The 26,756-nt window shown below is 36.2% G+C and overlaps 1 protein-coding gene across 1 annotated transcript; it reads right to left on the bottom strand.

Moving 5' to 3' along the window:
• Nucleotides 1-552: 552 nt before the first annotated feature.
• Nucleotides 553-25,561, bottom strand: LOC109058092 (vascular endothelial growth factor receptor 2-like). Its single transcript, XM_042777646.1, is given in 30 exon segments — nucleotides 553-2,324; nucleotides 2,410-2,492; nucleotides 2,873-2,957; nucleotides 3,225-3,367; nucleotides 4,218-4,323; nucleotides 4,583-4,682; nucleotides 4,786-4,897; nucleotides 4,982-5,104; nucleotides 5,230-5,321; nucleotides 6,294-6,462; nucleotides 6,703-6,791; nucleotides 7,029-7,142; nucleotides 8,540-8,644; nucleotides 9,363-9,498; nucleotides 9,946-10,052; nucleotides 11,304-11,435; nucleotides 12,132-12,278; nucleotides 12,578-12,922; nucleotides 13,037-13,145; nucleotides 13,704-13,815; nucleotides 17,677-17,833; nucleotides 18,095-18,267; nucleotides 18,407-18,522; nucleotides 18,670-18,876; nucleotides 19,597-19,733; nucleotides 20,006-20,174; nucleotides 21,905-22,026; nucleotides 22,555-22,772; nucleotides 22,934-23,030; nucleotides 25,411-25,561. Coding segments are annotated over 30 exon segments (4,086 nt in total). The 5' UTR covers nucleotides 25,475-25,561; the 3' UTR covers nucleotides 553-2,107.
• Between the last annotated feature and the right edge of the window lie 1,195 nt (nucleotides 25,562-26,756).

Below are 26,756 nucleotides of genomic sequence, written 5' to 3'. Positions count from 1 at the left end.
TAATGTCAATTTTACATGAAACAAAAAAAAATTTTGATCAAAAATGCAAATACTTTTTTTTTTCACTTGTGCAGTTGCACTTGTGTTCATAAGGTTGTTTTCACCATGGGAGTGACACATGATGTGAATCAACTAACCTAGTTTTTCATTATTATTAATACAATAATAAATGTAAACAATAGCTGGATGTAAAGCCAGGCCCAGAGCGCAGCTTTGATGACCTTGTGCATGCTATTCTGGGCAGACATTTTGAGAGCAGCACTCCTAGGAAAACAACCAAGGCTGTGTGAGCATTGTATCCTCAGGCCCAACTACACATACACAAAAAATACAAACGCACGAATCCCAAAATGCACATGCTAGTAGAAAAAAAACAAAAACAAATCTTATTCACAGAGGCTGAAACGCATTGTCCTGTTTTCTCAGATGCACACAAAGAACTGGAGATATGAGTACACTGTCTCATCAGGGTCACTGAGAAACAGATACAGGAAGAGAGGGGTCACAAAAGATTGGTGCAGTCTTGTGCACGCAAACACGCACACGTAAATGTTGTTTTTAACTGGCACGAGTGTTTATTGTAAAAAACTAATCACATTAATGGATGTATAACTAAATAATATAATCATAATGGCAAAATACTGACATTTTTTTTTACAAAGACAAAGGAGGCCCTCATTATAAACTGTACAATCAAAAGGCTTCGAAAACAAAATTCAGACAGACTGTTTGTTGCTTGGGGGAGAACAAGTCTGGTCACGAATCGTTTAAAGACAATGCAAAAGATGAAGAAAAAAAAGAGGAAAACATTCACACACTCAATTGTCTGCCATTCCAGTTGCTATTTCCTGTGTGGTAGGAAGAGGGCATGCATTTGCTCAGGAAGTGGCGTGGACACACTGAGAGACCACTCTTGCTCCGCAGTCTGTGTAAACATGATTGTATTGCTAAGGCTTTCTCAATCTCCAACCCCCCCTGACATTTAGATGAATAAAACTAAAACATACATCTTATCTGCTCCAAAACAGTCTGTTATAAAACAATATATTACATTTATTTCAAAAAGTGAGTGTGAAAAAAGAAATAGTTGACAGTTCAAATGAGTTAGTGTTTCCTTTATGCATACAATCACGAAAGAAGCGATAATGGTGCACCCGGAATCGAAGCTCGACAGCCAATTTAAGAGTTTGTTGTTTTTGGATGATGCAGTCATGTGGTTGGGATACAGGAGTCATTATGAGTAATGGCAGGAAAAACCTAATATGGGATGAAAAGTTTGCTACTCATTTTAGATAGGAAATTGCCTTCTGGCTGGTCTGTCGCATGAGCATGAAAGAAATGTTTGCAAAAGATGAAAAGTAGTCATCATTTATGCACATTCATGTTGTTCTAAACCTGTATGACTTTCTAAGTAACAAAACAGGCTGCATTCTACCAGGCAATGAAAGTGAATGGTGACCAAGGGCTGACAAGCTCCAAAATGTACAAAAACATTGTAAAAGCATCAATAAAGTAGCTCATATGTCTCGTATTATAAATATTCTAATTTATGTGAAAAACAAGGTAAAATTTAAGGTATTATGCATTTAATGAAATCTTGTTGTAGTTCACTTTCATTGTACGGAAAAGAGCAGCTTGGACATTCTGTTATAAATAACTCATTTTGTGTTGCAGACAATAAATAAAATCATACAGGATTTAAAAAGAAATAAGGAAATTATGTCCAAATTTAAATTTTTGGCCAAACTATTACATTGAAGGGATAGTTCAGCAAAAAAATGAAAAATCTGTCGTCATTTACTCACCCTCAATTTGTATTAATTTCTATCTTCGGCTGAACACAAATGAGGATATTTTGAAGAATGCTGGTGACCAAATAGTTGCTGGTAGCCACTTCCACAGTAGTATTTTTTTTCTTCCATACTATGGAAGTCAATGGCTACAGTCAACTGTTTGGTTAACATTCTTCAAAGTATCTTCTTTTATGTTCAGAAGTAGAAAGAAAATATCAGTAAATTATGAAACTGAAATGCTCATTTTTGGCTGAGCTACTACATTAAAGTTGTGAATAACACAAAGAGGAAGACTGTTTGAAGCGCTATAGATGTTACACTGGGGGCACACTATAACGGACCTCTGCGCTAAACTTGTCATTTCTCTTGGGCAGTGGAGGTTTCATCCGAATGTCTCTCTTCAGGATCATCTCCTCGTTGGCGTATATGGGGGCTTCTGCATCATCAGAGTGGTAGCCGGACTGATAGCCGCTGGTCTGATTGGACGATTCAGAAGCTAAAGACTCCTTACTCTTGCATCGCAGTAGTGGGCTGCGGATAACAGCATGAACGTGTTAATATTATGCTGGAATTGTCTTGGATTGTAGTTCTACCGAGATCAGCATGAATGTGTCACCTGAAATGAAGTGGTCTCTGCACTTGATCCAAAGCTTTCATTTGCTCATGTGATAAGCCCACTCCACAGTCCATGTGACCGTTCTGTACAAAGAAAGAACATTTAAAATTGACAGCTTTTATCATTATAAATACTTCTGGGATGCAAGAATCTAAATAAGCTGTTTTTTGGGGGTTTTTTTGTCTGTTTGTTTTTTTAAGTAATATATATATATATATATATATATATATATATATATATATATATATATATATATATATATATATATATATATATATTATATATCTAAAAATACATCTACAATATTTATAAAGTAATTCAATATATTTTACTTAACTTGACTTTTTTAATTACACCAATCAAAATAATTTATTCTAACTGCAGTTTCAATTTGTAATTTCTGCTGAAAGTGTTTTTGGATCATGACATGATCCTAGTTGTAGTATTGTAGAGTTTTATTTACCATCATAGCAGTGTGCTCCAGAGGAATGTCCACAAAAATTGTCCTACTTATTGGCACACCACAACTGTCTATCTGCTGTGGGAACCTGTCAGGAGAAGTATGGGGTGGGACCATTGTTGCATTAGTTTGTCAAAGGAGAGGTTAATCACGTTATATCCACAAATGTCAGATCTTCAGTGTTGTGTGGACATGACAAAAGTCAGATGACTGGGGTGGGGATAAGTATGAGTGCTTGCAAGGATAAAATTAAATCTGATTCGTTTTGAGTCAGTGATCTCAACGACTGCACAAAACAACAACAACAAAAACAACAACAAAAACAACACCAGACAAATAAGTGAGTTTAACTAACCCCAGAGGTGGAGCATTGTCATAGTGGAGCTGGGTTTCTTTGTTGCCTGCATAGAGCGCTCTTTTAGATATCACACTGAGGTGAGGAGCCCCTGATTCCTCTTCCATCTCTCCGTTTGTCAATGGGATGTAGTCCTTTCCATCCTAAAACACAGGTACCAAATGAAAGTTCAATTAAAAGATATAAAATTTGTCACATGACAAATGTTTCATTACATTCTGCAAAAGTCACTTTATTTCTATTTCTGTCTCATTTCAAATAAAAAAAAATTAAAAAATATCTAACCATCCTTAAACAACAACAACAAAAATGTACATGAGATGTGAAATTGTATAAAAAAAAATTTTTTTTAAGAGAATGTATCTTGATACTTACATCTAACTACGTTTGATAAAAAAAAAAAAAAAATAAAAAAAAAAATAAGTAAAAACATTTTAAACCTAAAAATGTTTTTGGTAACTGAAATAAAGCTGAAATTAAATAAAATCAAAATATTAGATAAACTTAAAAAAAAAGGTTTATAAATAAAAATTATAAATGTTGCCTTGGCAACTAACTGAAATAAATAAGTTGGAGTACTTAAATTACTAAAACTAATATCAAAATTAAAGGTGAATAGAAATACAAAAAACTGATATATTAAAAAAAACTGATATATACGAAAACATTAAAAAAATTAAAACTGAAAATATAAAAAAAGCTAATTCTAATTAGTATAGCTTGGCAACAGGAGAAAACTATTAGCCACTGGCGCAAAGAAAATAAAAATTCAAAATATAAATGGAAAAAGTATTAATATCTTATATTAATATATACATATATATACTTCTATACTATACTCCTTTATATACTTCTCAAGTAAATGTACCTTTTTTTTAAAAAGATGTTTAGATCATTTTAATGGAAAACAAGACAAAAATATTTATTTATTTATGTCTCAATTATTAAAAACACATGAAAGAGACAAAATATATACTTGGAGTCAAGTCTAACCTGTTGAGCGCTAGCTTGTAGAAGATTGCCCAGATGTTCAACTAACTGAGTAAAGGTTGGCCTGTCTTTTGGTCGATCAAGCCAGCAATCCAGCATGGTCTGGTATCTGGAAGAATTTCACATTAACAATCAAGAGGTGGGGTTGATCACATTTCTCTACATCTCTCATTTCAATAATAAGAATAGGGTCCATGTGCTATGTAAACAGTATGAAATAGTATGAAAGTACTTATATATTTCTAGTAAAATTAAACAAAATTGTAAGTACTACTACTTTTGCCCATCTTCCATTGGAAACACTATGACTGCTTGTTTTCACAGACCTTTAATTTTACACCAATATTAAAAGTGTGAAGTATATTTACATCTCAGGTGTGGCGTAGTCTGGAGCTCTCATTCTGGTTCCCTCCTTTAGTCGCCTGCAGAAAGACTCATCAATGCACACACCTGGGTATGGAGACGCACCTGCACCAAAGAAGATGGGCCTTCAACACATGCCACCCTACTATAGTAGTTTTATGCTTGTCTAATAAGCTCACTGATAATGTTAATATCAATATTGTGTTACCAAGTGAGAAGATCTCCCAGAGCAGCACACCAAATGACCAAACATCACTCTGTGTGGTGTACACACGGTCAAAGATGGTCTCAGGAGCCATCCACTTCAGAGGAAGACGAGCCTGTGATGATAGAGAGGAAATGCTCAGTCTTTTTTACTGAACAACTGAAATGAAGTTGTCTATGTGTGTAGTTATAGTCCTCACATCTCCTTTGCGGACGTAATCAGGATCTTTATAAACATCTCTGGCCAGCCCAAAGTCACATATCTTCACCACGTTGTTTTCGGAAAGTAGGATGTTTCTGGCTGCCAAATCCCGATGGATACACTACAAACACAAAAAAGCATTATGACTGAAGCAAACATTTGGAATGAATTGTAAATATTAATGACCAAAGAATACACACACACACACACACACAAGCAGACCATGGTGGTGTTTTTCAGTTTTACCTTTCGAGAGGCTAGGAACTCCATGCCTTTGGCCACTTGGAAGCTATAGCTGATGAGATCCTTCATCGTCAAGTGATCCCAGTCTGAACTCTCTATACATCAGAAGATAACACAATATATATATGAAGATATATATATATATATATATACATATATATTTTTTAATATGAAGATTTTAGGTTAACATTTAATGTTAGTTATATAATATATAAATTAAATATAAAATAATTATTTTTTTATTAATTTACAGTGTGATAAAATAGTACTTAAAAGAAAACTATTCTATATATTTTTCAAAATAATATGAGCTTATTAAAGCTGCCTAATAATTATTATTAATAATAATAATAATAAGATATAATAATTATTAGTAATTATAATAAGAAGAATTATTAATAAAATAATTATGCTTTGTTTATATTCTGCAGTTAATTTTATTTGATTTTTTTATTAATTTTTAGCGTGACAAATATATATATATATATATATATATATATATATATATATATATATATATTTTTTTTTTTTTTTCCATCTATTGTCTTAAATAATATGAGCTCATTAAAGCTGCCTAATAATGTGAATAATTATTATTATTGATAAAATAATCATATTGCAATTTATTCAATTATCTATTTATTTATTTTATGTTTTGCGGTTTTTATTATAAAAATACAAATGTTGAATTTATTAATTTACAATGTGACAAATTCTTAAATACTGTAGGTTCTTAAATAATGAGCTCATTAAAGCTGCTTAATAATTTGAATAATTACTATCAATAATAAAATAGTTGTTTATTGGTTTGTTTGTTTGTTTATTCAGCTAAATAAGTTTTAGATGAAGTATAGCATTTAGAGGGAGTTGACAGCACAAGACATGTCAACTTCCCAGGTGTATTTCATGACCTAAAATATATGCTTCATGTGGTAACATCGAACTAAAATGACAATACTAATTTAAACATTTGATTCAGTTTCCATAACTTTGACAAAATGTGACATTGTTATCTTCTTCCAGAGACAATACAGAGTATCCAACAGAGTCAGACTAATATACTGTACCTTGTTCATCCTCCAGCTGGGTCGTGGAGGTCTGTTCTCCCATCCTGGTGCACACAGCGGTGCCGGTGCAGATGTCCAGCCGAGTGCTGGTTCCCAGACCCAGATCCCCCTCATGCAAATCCTCTTCCTGTGGTTCCTCCCTCCTGCACGGTATCCGTGGCATTCGCTTCTGAGAAACAAATACGCATAGATCAGTTTATGTTGTTGTCAGGGTCAAGAAGTGCCAACATGTCAGGTACACTTCATAACACCTTCAACCTTGAGCAACATTTAAAGACCCAGTGTCTTACATAAGGCACTTGAATCAATCTGTCCTCATCAGAGAGCATTGTTAAAAGAGGAGCTGAGATCTTCAAAACCACATCACAGCCTGACTTTACTAGTAGCACAATGTTATGATGGAATTTACCTTGTAGGGACTGTACTCTCCTCGCTTGCTTTTTAAATAGCTCGAGAGGTTACCATGTTTACAGTACTCAACAATCACCATCAAGGGTCCTGAAGTAGGAAACATAGAGATGAAGAAGAGGAAAGGCCTTTAATGTGGGTACATCATGTTCTTCTCAACAATGCACAACCACTTTGTGGCATTTCTGATGCATTTCTTACTATGACTGTGCATTTTGTCACCCATAAATATTCACACACGTTCTACTGAACAGAACGTGCCTTCAGCAAACTTCACAGAAAGGACAACAGTAGTCATTTCTGTCAAAGTTGTAAAAGTATACTCACCTCCTTGTTTGGTGCAAGCTCCTAGAAGGTTAACCACATTGAGATGGTGACCGATGTGAATGAGGATCTTCAGCTCAGACATCAGAGCACGGTACTCACTGGTGGTAGCGCCCTCTGTTGGTGATTGATAATGCTGCAGTCAGTTGTGTTATATGAAAGATAGGTGAAGTCAGTTTAAAAGGTGCCATGTGTAAAAATTGAGGTAAAAATATCCAAAAAATGACCTACACGCATCAAAAGAATGAGAAGAAATAAGGGCGATGATGTCATTAAAAAAATGTCAAGTTATAGTGCTGCAGAGATATCAACCTTAAATTAGCATTAGCATTTCTAGCCACGGCCCGACAGGTGTCGTAATACCAGTTTCGGCCATGGGAGGCGGTATGCGGGCAACATAACCACCAGCCAACCTGCAATACACGAATAACTCGCACGGCTTGTGGGCGTACTTGAACCTGATGTCAAGCAACCGCGCTCGGAATCACAAATCAAATCCGATAAGAAAAGGAGCCGAAACAGAGTAAACAGCGGCACTGCTTTCCATCGCTGGAGACAACTGATGGACTTGAAAGAAATGAGATTTGACTCCGAACTTGCAACATTTCTTTTGGATTGGTAAGTAAGATGCTGTTAGTATTTCGCTAGAAGTTTGTTTTATATGTTTGCGTATTTTTTTTCGGGAAGTTATAACATAGAAATGTATCGAAGGATGTTCGATAAACGTGCTAATGTTAGCAATGGCTAACCGTAGCTGCGTTTGATAGTTAGCTAGCTATAACTTACCCACAGATCCGATCCGGTTTTCACCTGTTATCTACCAAAGCCCGTCTCTACAAAGCTGATGCTAAAATGTAACATTACCTAAGAAGCTTGAAATGTCTTCGATGATAATGAACCCGAGAGAGAGGGAGAGAGGGAGAGAGGGAGAGAGGGAGGGAGAGCGCCCCGGCCGCGCGCGCACTCACTCACTATATTCAGAGCGGTCAAGTTTTTGAAAGCGTGTGAAAAGAGTCAATTGCGTGTGTCTCACGGTGAATGCTTGAGAGTTGGCAGCTCTGGTTACGTTGGTTGGCGCTAGCTTGGTCAACATCAGCTGTCTGATGTTGACCAATGATGTTGACAGAATGCTGTCTGTCAAATTAATTTAATTCAAATAATGTGTATATACAATTCAAAATGTAATATGAACAAAACGAACATGAACATATACACTGGTAAAGGTGAAGGGGAGTAGCTTGAAGATGTCATGTTTTTAAATCACTTGACATCACCCAACGTTCCTCTGGAGGCAAAAACGTCCTTTAGGCTTCGGCTATGGCTCTAGGGTGGTTGTGAAGGTAGGGGCGGAGCATAGATACTATGCCGTTTCTCGTTTGTTACTCTAGAGTAGACCAATTCACTTTATTGAGGCATACTGCCCCCATCTGGTATGGAATGTGGAGTATGACTTGATTTTTTTGCCAGACATCTACACAAGCCTCCTTTAAGGCTAGTGAACAGATGCCTCATACCCTTGAGCATCTTCACTGCTACTGTAGTACAGGTGGTGGCCTTCTCAATACCGTAAGCGGTCGCCTCCACAACTTGGCCAAATGCCCCTCTGCCCAGCGGCTCTCCTGGAAAACATAGTATTATACATTTGTGAACACTTACATGTAGATTTATAGTAACATTTTGTACAAATATTTTTGACAATTACAAAAGAAAAATTGGGACTTGTCGGAAGCCTAAAATCTTATGGTGATTCTAGGCCAGTTTTGATATGCTTAGCTCTCCATCCCCAAGAAGAAAAAAAGATGTATAATATATTCCATAACATTTTGACACCCTGTTATGATGGCACTAAATGCATATATTTGCTCATATTAGAAAACAAAGAAAAAGAACAAAATGATAATTCAAAATGAAATACACACATATACAAATAAATAAAGATATACATGTAAAAATATCCAAATACCTCATAAAATAAATAAATTATATTACACAGATAAATACAGATAAATATAAAAATATCACTGAAGCCTGGTAAATAAGTAAATAAATAAATTCTACACACACAAAAAAGAAAATAGATAAATATAAAATTATCACTGAAGCATAGTAAATAAATAAATAAATAAATGTCATATTACAAAGTATACTTTGGTCCAGTGGTACGATTCTTGCACTTATTGTGTGTTTTTTTATTGTTTTTTTTTTTGTTTTGTTTTTTTATTAAAAGTACTAGAAAGCCATTCCAGACTGTTCTTGGTTAATTTAACCCCTGGGTATTTAAGCTTTTTATTATTCTTATTGTTCTTGTTTTATTTCTCACATTTAGCCAAGCCTCACCTAGCTTCAGTCTATCACGTGGGAATTCCCACTTGTTTGCATCATAGGTCAGTCTCTCACAGTGCTCATCCATTGGCATATCATCTAAGTCCAGAATGATTGACAGGTAGCCAGTTTTCAGATCTCCTTCATTAGGCTGTGAAAGAGGGAAGAGGAATTAGGCTGTGAAAGAGGGAAGAGGAAAGGATGGAAAGGTTGATTGTATGACAAAATGGGATAAGAGTCAAAAGGAGAGAAAGAGCATAACTGAACGACAAACACAGAGCAAGACTTCCAACTTTGTCTTGCTTGAGTCTCCCAGAATCAAGCCCTCATTATAAAGACTCCCACTAATGAGTTACTGGAAGCCACTATGATACTCAGAGGCAGAATTAAGGCTGAGGTACAGCAGGACTAGGGCCCATGGCTGGCTGGTGTACGTGACGCATCGCAGCAGAATGTGGGCTTAGCATACAATAGAGATGACGTACGCCAAGTCCGGGTAGTCAGTTCTGATCAGTCAGGAGAGTGGAGTGTGTGCCTGTGCGTGTAAAAATGAGAGAGGGGAAGCAAACGAGGAAAAGGGAAAGAGATGGAATGTTACCCGCTTCCTGTTACGGATAACGAAGACGATGAGGAGCCAGAGGAACATGGCAATGACCACGGCACCGATAGGCATGATCAATTCCACATTCATCTTTTCTTCTGCACCTGTGAAACAGATCAATAGATCAGAAATCTCAAAAAAAGATGACAAAAAGACATACGATTTAAACTAAAATGGATGGATGAATGGATGGATGGATCGAAAATATCTGAGTTACTTTTTCAAAAAAGTAATGCCAGTTAAAAAGTCCTTTTTAACCAGATAAATATTTTATTTTGGAGAGGAACTGGAAAAATCCTTCTTCATTTTATATTGATAGCAAAGGGAGGCACAAATTGCCTGGAAGAACCTAGTTTACAGGAAATATTTGTATGCTGCTGGGTGTGTATGATGGCTACAAGAGCAAGGAATGTGAATTGTCTGCTGACCTGATATTTCATCCAATCAAAATAAGCGTAAAGAGTGAAAAGCAACATGAAGCCAAAGTCAACCAGCAGGAAACGATTCACATTAGACGAAAAGCACCAAATTCTCTTTTCTATAATAGAACATCCAACTGCTCAGTGGATCACTACATGATTTAGTTTATTTCTCTCTCTCTTCCTAAGTTTTACTCTTTCTTTTTCCTTGTGGGAACAGGGCTGTTAGTGAATGCGACTGTCGCCTTTGCAATGACAACGAGAAACAGTGATGCCGAGAAACGAGTCACGTACACACTGAGTATGTCTCTGTTATCTGTGTGCACTCTCTGTCCTTTATATGTGTGAGGCAAGAGGCGGAACCATACAATGATGTAAGTCACTGGGGAAAATGTGTGTGACAGAGAGTGATATAGAGAGAGTGAGTGTGGGACGCCCCACTCTTCTTTGGTGTTCTGGGATTTTGCTTTGTTTTCTTTTAGCACTCCCTAAAGGACATACACTAACAGAGCCCCCTTCCTGACAGACTAAAAAGAGAGCTATTATTGCCACAAGGCCTTGATTACAACAAAATCTCAATGAGGATAAAAGTGAGCGGGAGACTGAGCTTACCTTACAACCATGACACTTTCAGAGAATGTCTCTTCTTAAAATGGGGTCTTTAACAGTGTGGCTACTACGTGATGTATTACGTGATGTCGATTCATATTTGACAAACAGTTATTTTAAATTGTAATACTATTTCACAATGTTACTGTTATCACTGTATTGTTTTGATCAAATAAATGTAGTCTTGGTAAGCATAAGATCATTTTTTTTAAATATGTATTTCTTAACTTCACAGAAAAAAATGTCCTAACTACCCTTTCTTTAATTCTACAAACCAATGAAATAAAATAAAAAAAAATAAGCAATGAGTTTTATTTACACACTCACCATCTACAGTGATACGAGCCTCGAGAGAGTCACAGCCCTGCTGGTTACAGGCCGTACACATGTAAAGACCACTGTCCTCTTTTTTCACCCGTTGGATGGTTAAGACACGATTTGACTGTTTCAGAATCACACCTACAACACAAAAGCATGAAAAGTGTGAGCATTACTGTCACTGTAAAAATGCTTTGTCAGGTAGCCTAATTAATGTGCTTTTCATAACATCTAAACGAGATAAGCACAAATAATTGAGTAAAATAAAAATAAAAATAAAGAGTTGAGTTCAGAGTTCAACAGCAAACTTAAGGATGGAATACATTACATGACTTTTTAAAATCTGAGCAGATTTTAAAACACTAAGCACTATACATTACTATACCAACTTTCTACATGGTTACAGACACACTATCATCACACACTAATCAACTGAGGATCATCATCACACACTACCAACAAACTCATGCAGAAAACATGTGCCTCATTGGTAAAAGACAACACATGAAGACAATATGCCCTCTAAAAATCATCTCAAAATATCAAACATGACTGATATCCTCCGTGTGATTTGATTTATAGTCTGGAGGTAGAAAATCTGAGTCTGTGGCCATTATACACAACATGATTTTCTGTGAAATCTGTCAACTATGGCAATCCAAAATTTGCATGTTGGCTCTGCCATTTTCAGCTAGTTTTGAAAAAAGCCGCAAAAGCCACATAATGTATTCCAGCCCTAAAGCATTTGTGAATTGATAATACTGCAAACAAAGAGAGTTGCTTATTCTTACACCTATAGTATTTTTGTTCTTTTATAGATAGTTTTATTTAGCTTACCTGATCCCTCTGTGACAGTCTGGTTGTCTTTAGTCCAAACTACATTAGGTGTTGGTGTGCCGGACACTTCACACACTAGAGTGGTAGAGTCACTCACATTTACTCTCTGGGCAGTCAGATTGGTCACAATTCTTGACATCTCAAGAGCTGCAGAAAGATATAAACTAATCTGTGATGAACATTCAAGCTTGTGCATGATTTCTGCAATATATCCCATCTGAACTTAAGTAAATTGAGTAATGAAACTAAATATAGTCCATTAAGTGTGCAATTTATGTACCACTAGCCTCACCAACAAATAAAATGACACCAATAATAACTGTTTTCAAACAAGTTTCCTGACGTCCCTTTGCCATTGAGAAATGGGAAAGGCTGGATCCCCTACACATCACTTCACTTTCACTTTCAAAAACAAGTTTCCTGAAAATATAAAGCTATGGACTAACCTCTGAGTCTGAGGTTGTGAAGTAAGCAGGTTCTCTCACTGGTGCCCACATTCTCTACTTGGCAAGCATACAAGCCTTGGTCCATCAATGTGGCATTGGGTATGGGCAGGTCCAGCGTTGCATTGGTGCCCTGCAGGCCTGATATGGTGACATTGGTCTGGTGGAGAGGTGAAAGGGTAAGGGTATCACAGGGCACGGCTGCTGGAGAGGCATCAGGGTTGGCTGCGCTTGTTACCCGATACCAATGCATGTTAGAGTACAACAGTCGATCGGCTACACAGCGCATTATCACATCCTCTCCCTCAATAGGGCTGCTGGAGGGAAGGATGCTTAGGTTGAGGAAACCTGTGAGGAAGACAAACATTGAAAGTTTGGATTTAAACATTGCTTAAAATTAGATTGCAGTAGTTTAAGTTTGGCTGTAGAGTGGAGACAGTGTCAGGGTTTGAAGGCACTCACGAGCTACTTGAAACACAATGACTCGCTCTTCTGCTCCCATCTTATTGGAGGCAATGCACCTGTAGAGGGCATGATCAACTGCTTTCTGGATCTTCAGTGTGCTGATGGTCTATTGGAGAACAATCAGTGACAAAATGACATCAAAGGCAATAGATGATTTAAAAAATATAATTATAGTCAGATTTACCAAGATTGACCAATAATACAGTGGGGTCCAAAATCTTAGACTTATAGTGAAAATTTTGCATTTTTGATTACAAATTTTAGTAAATAATTGACAATGTTGACAATGTGAATTTCAAACTATCTTCGTATTTGGTTTGTCTCTCTTTTGCTTTAATGACAGTGACACTCATGATCTGATTGATGATCATGTTCTCCAGCAACATTTGTGATGATCCACAGAGAATGTTGAGCTTCAGTGGAAGCAAAAACATATGACCATCTGCATAAAGCACTTCATTTTGTACATTCACTTTTTTGATTAGTGACCTAAAAATAGTACAGAATCTTATTTATTTTACAGTACATCCTAAAATTTCCTTGTTTAATGTTTATTACCAGGTTTAAATTCGATTTTAAATCCTATTCTGAGTATATTTTATGTTTGGAAATAGTGTTTTGCATGTTCTAAACAGCACTGCACTGTACTGGAATTGATGCTTACCTTAAGAGAGCGTTCAGTTACAGATGTCGGGGTGATGATGGAATTCTTCCCTGTGTTGTTTGATATCTCCCTCCACTTGTCACACTTCACCACACTTTGGTCTGACTTAGGTCTGTGAATAACACAGAATAATATGATTTATCAGTTTGTACGCTGTAAAAATCTTATACATTTTTAGAAAGTAATGCATTATGTTTATATTATATTGTAATAAAAATAGTAATAATTGTTATTATACTACAAATATTGTACTATCAATATTGTTCTCTCTTTCTCTCTCTCTCTCTCTCTCTCTCACACACTCAATACATATATATAAATAAATAAATGTATATAAATAAACATAAATAACAACATTTTATATATTCATATTTAACAAAGACATGAGGATCCATATCTCAAAAGAGAACACGCAGACAGCAATATAAACCTCTATCTAGCTACACATCTCCAACAGGAACAGAAAACGCCTGAATCAACAACAACAATGCACCTATTATTAGCGTTCTAAATTTAGACTATCCCACAACTTCCTCTCTTATTCCACTTCCGCCACCAGAGATGTATTTGAGTCAATGTTATTAATTACTGTACTTTATCTTTTTGGATACTCTGTAGTTTTACTGATTATCAGAGATATTAGCAACTTTTACTCTACTTCAATACATTTTTGAATAAGCATCTGTACTCTTTATCCCACTACATTTGTAATGAGTTTTGCAATTACACATTATATTTTGCATGGCACCTAGCTTTTTCTGGCAGTTTATTGCGGCTACAAAAGAAGTGATATTGCCAACTACAGGGCACTTAAAGTACTATATCTTGTGCGTTTTGCTCTTACTCACCCAAACTTGTCAACAAGGCTACTTTACATGTATGCAAGTGCATTAGCAAGTAGTTGTGAATCACATGTGGTTTATATATGAGATGAGGACATGACTGCAGCCGGCAATGAGGCTGAAACCAGTACATTTTACTTATTATTTAATTTATTTGTTATACTGAAGAAACCTTTTTAAAGGATATTGGTTTTTTTTGTTTGTTTGTTATTTGGAGATGTTCAGTTTTATTTTGAATTTAAAAAAAAAAAAAAAAATTTGATTGCTCCCCGTCTCCTAAGAAATCAACTCGTTCTGATTTTTGTTACATGTTCTCTGTGCCTTGTCTTGGACTTTTATGTCACTTCCTGTCTACCGTGGTGTTTGTACTCAGAATGTAGTCCATTTTTTCATTGGTTCTCCTTGATTAGTCTCCCCGCGTGTTTCTTGTTATCTTGTTAGCCCCCTTTATCTATAGCCCTAGTGTTTCTTTAGATCCTTGTGAGTTGTTGAATGTAATGGTTGTCTGTTTGCCTGCCATTCTGTTCCCTGTGGTTTTTGGCTTATTGTTTGTTCTTTTCCATGAAATACCTGCACTTAGATTCTTGCCTCTGCCTGTTTTCCCCAGCTTCTCCACAACATTACAGTTTTGCACTGCCATGTCTCTTTGATTAGTGCATCTTTGAGCCTATATTTAGTATAAGTAAAATACTTAAGTACTGTTAAAATCAGATACTTTAAGGCCTGGTTTCACAGACAGGGTTTTCAGGTAATCTTTACACTTCTGTCTGCCATACATATTTATGAGCGATGGGAATTAATATAAATTTCAATAAACAGACATCAGATTTAAAGATTTAGACTTGGGTTAGACATCAGCACCTTATGTACAGTAGGTCAGCCATGGGATATGAGACAGAGAAAGAGCGGAAAAAAAGATGAAAAAAGACAAACACAAAAATAGGGCACATAAAAGCTGTAATGAAAGGTGAGGACGAGGGTGAACTCTTGTTAGCAGGACACAGTGACAGACAATGTGTTATATTCATGTTTGATCAAGGACACGGGATTTGAATGTGTCTGCTTTTAGAACAACAGGAAGTTGTGATGAGGACTACGGAAGTAGGTGAGGGTGCAATCTGAAGATAAGGCTCGCGTGATGCCTGGCCCTGAACACTCGTTACATGATCACAACATCCTTGGAAGTGATGTTCTGCGAATGCTTGCTGGCAATCAAAGTCACAATTCAACCAAAACTCACAGGAGCTGATTTTTTAGCATAACAGATCTCTCTAACCAAAGCAGTCATACTGGCTGGCCAAATCACAACAGCTGTTTCAGGATGAATGCCCATTTAGAGCACAATATGCTAATGAATTGCACTGTGGAACACTCTTGAACACCGGGAACACATATGCTAGAATAGTTCTGATATGTCTTCTCTTGGAATGAATAGAAAATCCAATCACACAAAAATGCCAAAGTATTGAGCAAACAAGGACATGCAAACATTATACTTTGTGTGCGTGTTTTGTCAGCAAAAACAATGACTAATGATTTTTATCATCAACAGTAACTGACTTCCCCATACAAATACAGGAAGCATATTTGATTTTTAGTTTTCTCTTTAAATGTTGGCAATTAGGAAGTATAATTTTGAAAGGTTTTGCTACAGCAGATTTATTTGGTTTCTGCTGCCTCCTAATAGCTCACTGTCTGTGAGGTCATGAGGAAATTCTGTTTTTGCTGTGATATATGTTTTAACATTTTCATTACATTTCATCCAAATGCAGATAAATAGAGAACAGAGAGAACAAGAAACATACTTCTACATATGTTTGGATATGGTGAGCGGGATTTGACCAAGTACAACAAGTGCACTTTCGCACTGATTTTAAAATTCTTTTATTTGTTTTTAAATGTCTGCATGACCTAGCCCCCCAGTACTTGTCAGATCTGCTCGTGCCTTAAGGCCCATTCACACCAAGGACGATAACTATAAAGATAACGATAAAGATATAGTTCTAAAAATCGTTTTCAGTATTAAAGAACAGCAGCGTCCATACCACAACTATAACGATAAAGACAAAGAAAAATGATATCGTTGGAATCACTTTCAAAACTATTTTTTTCCAGCTGTTGAACGATAAAAAATTGACAGCCAATCAGAATCCATCCTGCTGTAACGAGCTCGAGAACTTAAAGCGGCAGACGAGCGTGTGCTTAGAATAAACAGAAGATATCGTTCGCTGGTGTGGACACTAATATCGTTATCTTTATAGTTATCTTTATAGTTATCGTTCTTGGTGTGAACGGGCCTTTACACCCCACTTCGTTCGCTCCGGTCAGCTGGCCAGGCACTGCTGGTCGTCCCCAAGACTAAACGAAAATCCAGAGGTGACCGTGCGTTTGCCGTGGCAGCTCCGAGACTCTGGAATGAGCTGCCTTTGCACATCAGATTGATTGAGTCTCTTCCTGTTTTTAAATCCCATCTTAAGACTTATTTATTTTCTTTGGCTTTTACCTCAGTGTGAGGGTTTGACTTTCTAGTTTTGTATTATTGTTGCATTTATTGTTATGTTTATCAATTGTTTTATTATTTTTGTTGTGCTTCTGTTGTATGTTATTGTTTATTTATAGACTGTGTTCAGCACTTTGGTCAACACTGTTGTTATTAAGGTGCTTTATAAATAAAGGTGGATTGGATTGGATTGGATTGGAACATGTTCCTGGATTAACATCCTTATTGATCCTGGAACATCATTCCAATCAACCAATCAGAACTGAGATATAACTTTTCAGCAAATGTCAGTTTTAGGCTTACAATCAGGATTAGGTGCTTCTATACCCTTGTTAATCAACTATTATTTCCCTCTGATTTTAGGAATAAATTATGGGTAAGGTTAGGTTTAGGGTAGGGACTGGGTTAAGTCCCAACCTGGTTATATAATGACAATTGAGTTATACTAATTAATTGTTTTTAATAAATTTACTTGAATAAAACTAGTTCATTTAGATGTTACCACATGAATGACACATTTATCCAACATTAAGTTTCTATTTTTAACAGTCTACATTCTTGGCAGTATTACACAGGTTACATTTGAAGCAAAACAAGAATATATCATTAAACCATGTGACACATGACTTACAGAAATCGGAGTGGGCAGTCCTCTCTCGGCATCCACTGCCATTGTATTGTGACAGGGCTGGATCCTCCTCTAGCTGTGCATCTGAGTGTAGGGCTACTGCCATACATATGAACATCTCTATCCAACGGAACTTCCTTCTCAAAGATCTTAGGGTGAACTGTATATATAAACACACAAGTTAACAGTCAAATAGAGGAGAGGAGAGGAGAGGAGAGGAGAGGAGAGGAGAGGAGAGGAGAGGAGAGGAGAGGAGAGAAGAGAAGAGAAGAGAAGAGAAGAAGAGAAGAGAGAGAGAAGAGAAGAGGAAGAGAAGAGATGAGAGAAAGAGAAGAGAAAGAAGAGAAGAGAAGAAGAGAAGAGAAGAGAAGAGAGAGAGAGAGAAGAGAGAAGAGAAGAGAAGAGAAGAGAAGAGAGATACCATTAACCAATAGTTGAAATGTTCTTCTCTGCTCCTCCTTGGTAATCTTATTTGTCATGACAACAGTGTAATTCCCAGCATCCTTCTCTGTAACACCATATATTGTGAGAGATCCTCTGCTGGGCTTTATCCTGTACTCATCCTTCGCCACTATCAGCTGATCATTCTTATACCTGGATTGACAAGGGTGAAAAAAAAAAACTTCATGCAAGTTCAGTCTGACTTGCACAGAATCCTAATCTTCTCTTTATAGACACATTAAATAATATAATATAATATATAAGTCACACTCTATTTACACTAATCACATACCACTTGACGGAGGGCTCTGGATAAGCATAATATTTAACCAGGATTTTTGCCTCTTCCTGGCCAGCAGTTGCCTCCACAGTCTGCAACATCTGATCATTGAGCGCTATAAATGATCACTCAAAAATATATATTAAAAAATTTATATTGTTTGTATTGTAAAACATATGGTCTTTATGCTACTTATGCCAGGAGCTTATAACTGGCTTAGATGTGCCAGCAGCACTGAAATGTAGATGTTTTCAATTATATAATGCTCTATCTACAAAAAAGCACATACCATAGACGATGAGGACTGCTCGGGCAATTTTCTGCATCTGACCACTAGAGGCTGTGCAGATGTACTCTCCTGTGTCATTTACGGTCACATTCTTTACAATGAGAGTATTGGACAGTTCTAAGGAGTTCCACAGCTTCTTCTTGTATGAGCTGGTCTCATAGCGTGACCTTGGTATTGAGCTGTTGACGCCTCTCTGCAAGAGGAGACAGAGGGTGTAAAACCAGCCTGAGAAATGCACAATGTTCCTATGGAACTGCAATCCAACAAAATCAGCCGGACTGGACTGGACTGAATCTAACTGATCAAATCATAAATTCTTGATTATGATTAAAGTGTCTCAAGTAACACATCAATGTCAACATAGCTAAGCAGCCAGATATTGCCACAGAAAAGATTAGCCGATGATAAATTTGAAACGAATGTTCTGGGGTCAGTACAAGTTATGCTTGTGTTACAAAATGTAACTTACCACAGAAATATTAGGGTTTTTTTTTTACTTTTAATTTTGCCACAACATGAATTAATTATATATTAATATATATATATATAAAAAAAACAGAAAACAATGTCATTTAAAATTGTAAAATAAAATTATTAATAAATTGTAATAATATTAATATAGGTGAAGATCTAGTTATTTGTCACCATTTATGGTTCATACATCAGCAGAGGCAAGCTGTCACACACCTGCTATCAAATAAAGACGCAAAAGACTGCTTCTGTTTAGACTGTGTTTTTGGCTGTTTTTCATCACCGGACATTGTGAACTTATGTAGAGAACAGGAAGGAGACGAGTAAAAAAAAAAAAAAAACTCCAGGGGCTAGTCCAGTTTTTTTTTTTTTTCTGTGGTAATTAAGATTATGTCACAAATGCTGAATATTGAGGTTAAACTTTTCTGAACAAGTGACTGACCTTCTCATGAGGAAAAATCCATTGAAAGTCAATTCCCACATTGAGTTCGGTGTGAGCGGTGCAGTTTAGCATTAGCCTCTCCCCTACCGTTAGCCTCTCATGAGGTGGACTCAGGGTGAGGTCATGGATCTTGTATCCTGCGGAAGAGGGAAGGGGAGTAAGGGACGTGCCGGGTGGAGCATTGTTCTCTTGAGACCAGGGCAGCTGATCTCACACCAGATTGTTCTAAAGTCTCAAATAATGCAGTCTTGCCTCCTCAAAAACAGTTTTATAATTTCTGACATGCTTACAAAACTGAAATAAATAATAACTCAGATGCACAAATCATGGTTGTATCATATTTCTTAATTACAGAACTTCATGCAACATTCACCTTTCCAAATAAACTTTTTTTTTTTTTTTTGCTTACCTACGACAGCCACAATGTAAGGTGAGGACTGATAGGTCTCATTTCGAATAGTGGTTTGGCAGTAGACCACCCCAGCATAGCTGACCACATGACTAGGCAGGACGAAACCCCTCTTGCTATCCCAGATGACGTCTTTCCCATCAGTGGCCAGTTCTTTTACTGGATACTTCTGGTGAAGGCAAACACCATAAACACACTGTTCACATCATATCACCAGCGGCAACACAACACAACACAACACAGGGATCTTGACGAGTAAACGTCATGTTAAAATATTAGTTTAATACTTTATAGTCACATCTTTTCATATAGTCACATTTATTACAGATATGTAGTCAAGAGAAAAAACTAAATACATAATGTCCATTAGTATTTTTTGAAAGAAACTAATACTTTTATTCAGTAAGAATGAATCCAATTGATCAAACAGGAAAGTAAAGACATTTAAAATGTTACAAATAATTTCTCTAAATCAAAGAATCGTAAAAAAAGTTTATTACAATTTCCATAAAAATATTAAGCAGCACAACTATTTATTTCAACATTAATTTTAATAATAAGAAGAAGAAAAAAATGTTTCTTGAGCAGCAAATCAGCATATTAGAATGATTTCTGAAGGATTATGTGACACTAAAGACTGGAGTAATGATGCTGAAAATTCAGCTTTGCCATTACAAGAATAAATTACATTTTAAAATATATTCAAATAGAAAAGTGGTAATTAAAATTGTTATTATATTATTTCAGTATTATTTATTTATTTTTATTATTTCACAATATCTCTGTTTTTACTGTATTTTTTTGTCATAAAATAAATGCAGCCTTAGTGAGATATAAGGGACTTGTTTCAAAAACACAAAAAGATTTAACAGTAGTGTAGTTTGCTGATACAGAGAACTCACTCAAAGTTATGCAAACAACTTAACAACATCTAAACTAATTGCTTTTATTTAAAGGTGCCATAGTATGCGAAAATCACTTTTATAAGGTGTTTGAACAGTTGTGTGGCCGCAGTGTGTGAAAACAACCAGCCTATAATGGTAAAAATCCACCCACTCATTGTTTTTATAATCCTAATAAATCATAAACTGTCTCTAAAGACACAGTGGTTAAATTTCAATTTGGAAGGAAATGTCCCGGAAAAAAACTGAAATTCAGCACAGCAGACATTTTACGCCTGACTGCCTCACAAACAAGGGTCAGTTCAGCGCTGGAGTTGTGCAAAGTTTGCTTCTGAAAGAAGGATCGATACTAACGCTATGTGCGCAAACGTCCAGACTCCAGACAAAGTAAGCATCACACCTCATATTTGGTTTCCAAAAGAGCTCAATGTGAGGATCAGTAACACGGCCACCACCAGTTAAAACATTCTCTGACAGTTTGGCAGTTTTCACCAATGCTGCCTTCACGTGCTACCAGAATGATCGTAAATAGGAATGTGGTAGTTAAAATTTTGGAAGCAATGTGAGGATCAGTAACACGGCCACCACCAGTTAAACCATAACACCGGTAACGTTATGCCCGAGAGCATGGGCTCTTGAAGCTCTGCACTCTTCTGAAAAGGGAGGCGGGAGCACCAGCACATTTTTATTTTTTAAGGATAAACAAAAAAACGTGTTTTGCCTCATACCCTAAAAGTGGCTATTTCAAAATATAAAAAATTATCAGTGGGATATTTTGAGATAAAACTTCACATACCCACTCTGGGGACATAAGAGAACAATTTAAAATATTGTATCAATGCATTCTATGGCACCTTTAAGTCAAAAATATTATTTGACATCACTGAACCATCCTTAACACATAAAAATGATGCCAACAAAATTTTTGGTTTAGATCAAATAGAAATAGAAGGTTACCAAAAAGGGCAGGAGAATATGTGTGTTTATAAACACTCACTGTGTACAGTGTGACGTTTAGGTTCTCCACAGATACCAGACAGGGAATGACCACCTGTTCTCCCTCCCGAATGAACACCACATCATAATCTTGAGCCATTCGTACAAATGGTGTACGGTAATCTAAAAACATAGGCATGCATTGTATATTCTGGATTTACAACCAGATATTTACAAAAACAAATGCAGAAAAGATAATGTTGTCAAAATCAAGTATAATTTTACTTAACTAACACTACACTAAATAAACTATTCAGATTACATGAGAGATATGACAGTACTTACAAACTGTTATATTTGATAGTCGAGTTTCATAGGTATGGAATAAAGTAACTTCACACTTAAAATCACACTTAAAACAACCCATTTCCTTTATTTTGTATGTCTGGACAAGCAGTTTACAGCTAAGGTTGAAAAGGGAAGTAAAATGTGGTGGCTCCACAAGAATGAAGAGGTTATAAAGTTTGAAGATGTCAAGAGGTTGTCCCGAAGGATAATAGAGGAAGTATGCAATGAACACATTTTTGTAACATTCCAACTCTCGCTCACACTTTCTTCAGAAGAGAGTAGGGGAAAGGGTCAGAAAGTTATGAAAACCGTGTATCTATTTGTTGAAAACTTATGTAACAAAATTACACTCGAAAATCATACCTTGTATGAAGACATATACAGAAGTAGAAGTCTTTCCATCCTCTATAGGCAGGTTTTTATAGAAGCAGCGATACTCTCCAGTCTCATTGGCTACTGCTTTGGAGAGCGTTAAAGTGCTACAGAACAGTCCATTGCCACTACAGTCTGTTTTGATGAGCCGGGTTTCAGAACGGGTTCGGTTTTTGTGAGGCGTAGACCATTCCAGGATTTGACGCCCCCTGTGTAACAGGGTGAAAAAGACAGTCAGCAGAGTAAACTGACAACGTTTAGCTGACATTTGTTTAGTACATCACCCTTCTGATAAAAAAAAAATTGCTTCAGAATGAAAATGAATGTACATTTGAAGACAGAACTGCTTTTCTTCAGAAGCAAAGCTTACCTGCACGTGATCTCCAGTGTATCTGAAGCATTGATTTTGAGAGTCTTCTCAGTGATGTTTAAGGTTGGAGGATCAGGCACAAACATGAGCTCTATCCCTGCAAGTAATAAAAAAAACAGCCAGAAGGTTTTGATCAGAAAAGCTGTTGATATTGACATGAATACATTAATACATGAGTGATTTTAATGAGTCCTTAACTCTTATTCTGACTTTAGATCGATTTTATACGTGCCATTTATTACAAGTGCAAATAACTTATTTCTGGTTGAAACATTTATGGTTTTATTTTTTATTTGGTTTTATTTGGGGGTTCTGTAAGTACTGAGTAATATTAATTAACTACATGTACATTTACTCTAGTTGCTTATTTATGCATATTTATGCTAATTATGCATAATTAACTGTTATTACTATCGTGAGTACATTTAACTAGTGTGATTATGTGTAATAATACTGTTACCATTTTTTGAGTTTTGTTGATGAAAAATAGTCTTATAAAATTAAATAAAGATACAGATGTTACCAGATTGCACTAAACATTATGACCAACCATCCTCAGCATATTAAACCACTGCAAATATGACTGCAAAACATCACATCAACCTCAAGACAAAATATACACCTTTCCTAAGATCTCCCTAACATGGTTAACTTTAAGCACAGAATACTTTTGTTCAATCCTAAACATCACTTTATCTCCAACTTCAGCTCCCTTTTCCCTTTTTTTTAACCTCTATGCAAGTGCATTTGCAACACACAAAGAGACTGTATGATCAACAAACCACAACAATTCATGTTCAAAAAAGGTATGTGCGGTAAAAAGAAAGACTGTGCTGCTCTGCCACTCAAACAAACGGTCAAACTACTGCTTGTCTCTGTACATGAGCATGGATACACAGCCTACTGGGAAAGCCCAAGAGTGGTGGGACCATGAATGCCTGCCCATAGCCTGGCCTGGTTTTACACTGGATATAAAAGGGATGCAGACGTGTATATCACAGAATGGCACAGTGCATTGTGGAGCAGTGCGATGTGGGACACTGCCATATTTTTCCACTGGAGCTGCAAAAGCAGCACGGAGGCCTGGATGTGTCAAAACAGGAAGCCTGGGCAGATGGGCCGGGGCCGGGCTAAATGGCCCCGTGCTCCACAGCCTGAGGTGGGATTCCTGCTCCAGAGGAACTATGGGAACACACACACTCTTATGGGCACACACAATCATGCTAAAACACATGCACTCCATGGAGACTAACTTATTCAACTGTTTGTTTTAACATTTAAATTGCCAGGAACTGAAAGCATTTGAAACAACAATGGTGGCGAGGGCTTGATTGTATCTGATGAATAAGAGTGAACTGAGGGAATTACAACATAAGGGCAAGAAAGAATAGGAGGTTTATTTTTAACTTCTAAAAGCAAACATCTCTCTGAAATCTTGAAACTATACTTTTAATTTGAATAAGTTTCATTTTAGCAGTGGTGGAGCAGACTGGAAAAAAAAAAGGTACCATTGATTAATGCAGTTATTATATAATGTATACAGCATAGAGTTGTGAATACCATGTTGAAATTCAAAATCAATCAACAAAGACATTTTGCAATTTTATACTGAAACAACTCTCTACTATACATTTATGTTAAATTAATAAAATCAAGCTTTTTAAATTTGGTTTATAAATTAAAGCTCTGGATACTAAAGCTTTAATAAGCAGCAGCACAGTGACAATATTTAACTGTTTTCAATTAATATAATATACTAACCACTACATGCTACTAAACAATGTGCTGACAATAATATTGATTCAATTCTATAAAACTACATAATGACTTACATCATCTAATATTAAGAAAGGGTATAATTTTACCCACACAAACACAAAACACCATTAAAAAACAACAAAGCAATGCTATAACTAAAAATTACATAAATGCAACTTAAAAATGCACATAGCCTAAATGACAGCCAATAACAATCTATACAAATGTTATGGTTTGTCCAGGTTTTTTGGACAAATTATAATGCGACAAAATAAATAATAATAGATTTTTATTGTCTAATTTTTTTTTTTTTACAATTATTTCTCTTAAATCTATTTTTTTTTTTTTTTTTTACAGTTATTTCTCTTAAATCGATATATATATATATATATATATATATATATATATATATATATATATATATATATATATATATACACACACACAGAGAGAGAGAGAGATAAAGGACAAAGTGAGAAGAGAAAAATCATAAAAGTTATTTCAAATCAGTAACAGGTGTACAGTTTTCATATAAATGAATATTTTAATAAAGCTTTTACAATGCGTATAACATTATGAGCTGAAACTCAATCAATCACCAATTAGGATGAGTTGCCTGTTAACGTTTATGTCATACAGCCTAATGATGATGTGAGTATTTGAATATTTAATATTAGAGTAGGCTATATTTTGCATATTTAGAGAAGTTTATGTCATACCTATAACCAAGTTGATGGTAAAGAGTATGTCGACGAGAGAAAGCACATGAGATGTCTTTGCCATCGTCCGTTACGCTTGACCGACCCGACATGAAACCAAAATTCAGAAGCTCCTTAACTCCTCATCACGATAATACGACACAGTTGTCCTCTTTAAAGATGCGTTTTTGTTTTAATCTTTAAATCCTTAAACTTGCAAAGGCGAATATACTATCGAGACAGAAATCCTTGCGCTCTTCGGGCTTGACAATGATAGAGACCTGTTGCGCGCTCACGGATAGACGCGTGACTGAAGTGCGCTGATAGAGAGGAAGGCGAGGGAGGGAGGAGCGCAACACTAATCAAAGACATTGGGCTACTGTTCATTTAATGTCTGTAGACTCCAGAGGCCGAGGTCAGAAGAACATAGATCCCAGGACTAAACAGAACAGTCTAAATCACTTTATCAGAGATCAATTAGGCAGGGACCTAATTCAATCAAGAACTGAAGATATGCAAAATGCACAATTTCCACTAGCATTTGAAAATCATGGTGGGTTAGGGGGCATGGTGACCCCATAATTAAGAAAGTTGTGTTGAGTCTTAAAAGTATTATGATTAATTTTTTGGATGGATTTTTTTAAAGAGCAGTACAGAAAGTGTAATGGAATAAGAAAATGATATTTTTTTATTAGTTGGATCAATTCATTTTAATTGTAATTAAAAATCACAATTAAACATAATATATCTTTCTTAGCTTGGCATGCTGAATATCTGGGCCACTTTTGAGTAACTTATAAAAATGCTACATTTATGGCTTGTTTGTAAAAGCACTAGCAGATTAAATTTTGCAGAGGAAAGACACTTTTGACTATTCCATTGTCTGTAAACAATCTGGTGGCCATGTTTCCTGTACTTTAAAGTGTTACAGCACTACAGTCATTAATAGTATTTCTTTCCCCCTCCCTCTCTGGAGGTAAGGAGGTTGGTGGAGTAATGGTAACCTCCCTTGTTTTTCGTGTTCCAGCAGGCTGGAGGATAGAATGTCCCCAGAGAAGCTGCCAGTGGGATATGGGTGGATCCAAAGGATAAAAAACTGGGAAGGGGAGGGTGGTGTATCTTTTGTTGTGTAACATTAAGTAAGCAAGCCATATGAACACAGGACATCTCCAGGCAAACAATGCACGTAGGCCCCCCTTGTGTACGAGTGATGGACAATATCAGGGAGGCCTTGGGTCGACTGTTTGGTTTGTTACAGTGGTTACACATTTTCTTGAGTAGAAAAGTGGCTGAACATTTAGTTATGGGGCAAGACCTTTACATTTGTTGCCCCATTATGCAACTGCTGTGTGCAGAACAGAACTGTA

The sequence above is a fragment of the Cyprinus carpio genome, chromosome A20 (genome assembly GCF_018340385.1).
Source record: "Cyprinus carpio isolate SPL01 chromosome A20, ASM1834038v1, whole genome shotgun sequence".
Classification (NCBI taxonomy): Eukaryota; Metazoa; Chordata; class Actinopteri; order Cypriniformes; family Cyprinidae; genus Cyprinus; species Cyprinus carpio.
Note: the sequence above shows the minus strand (reverse complement) of the source record. Positions and strands in the feature narration are given on the sequence as shown.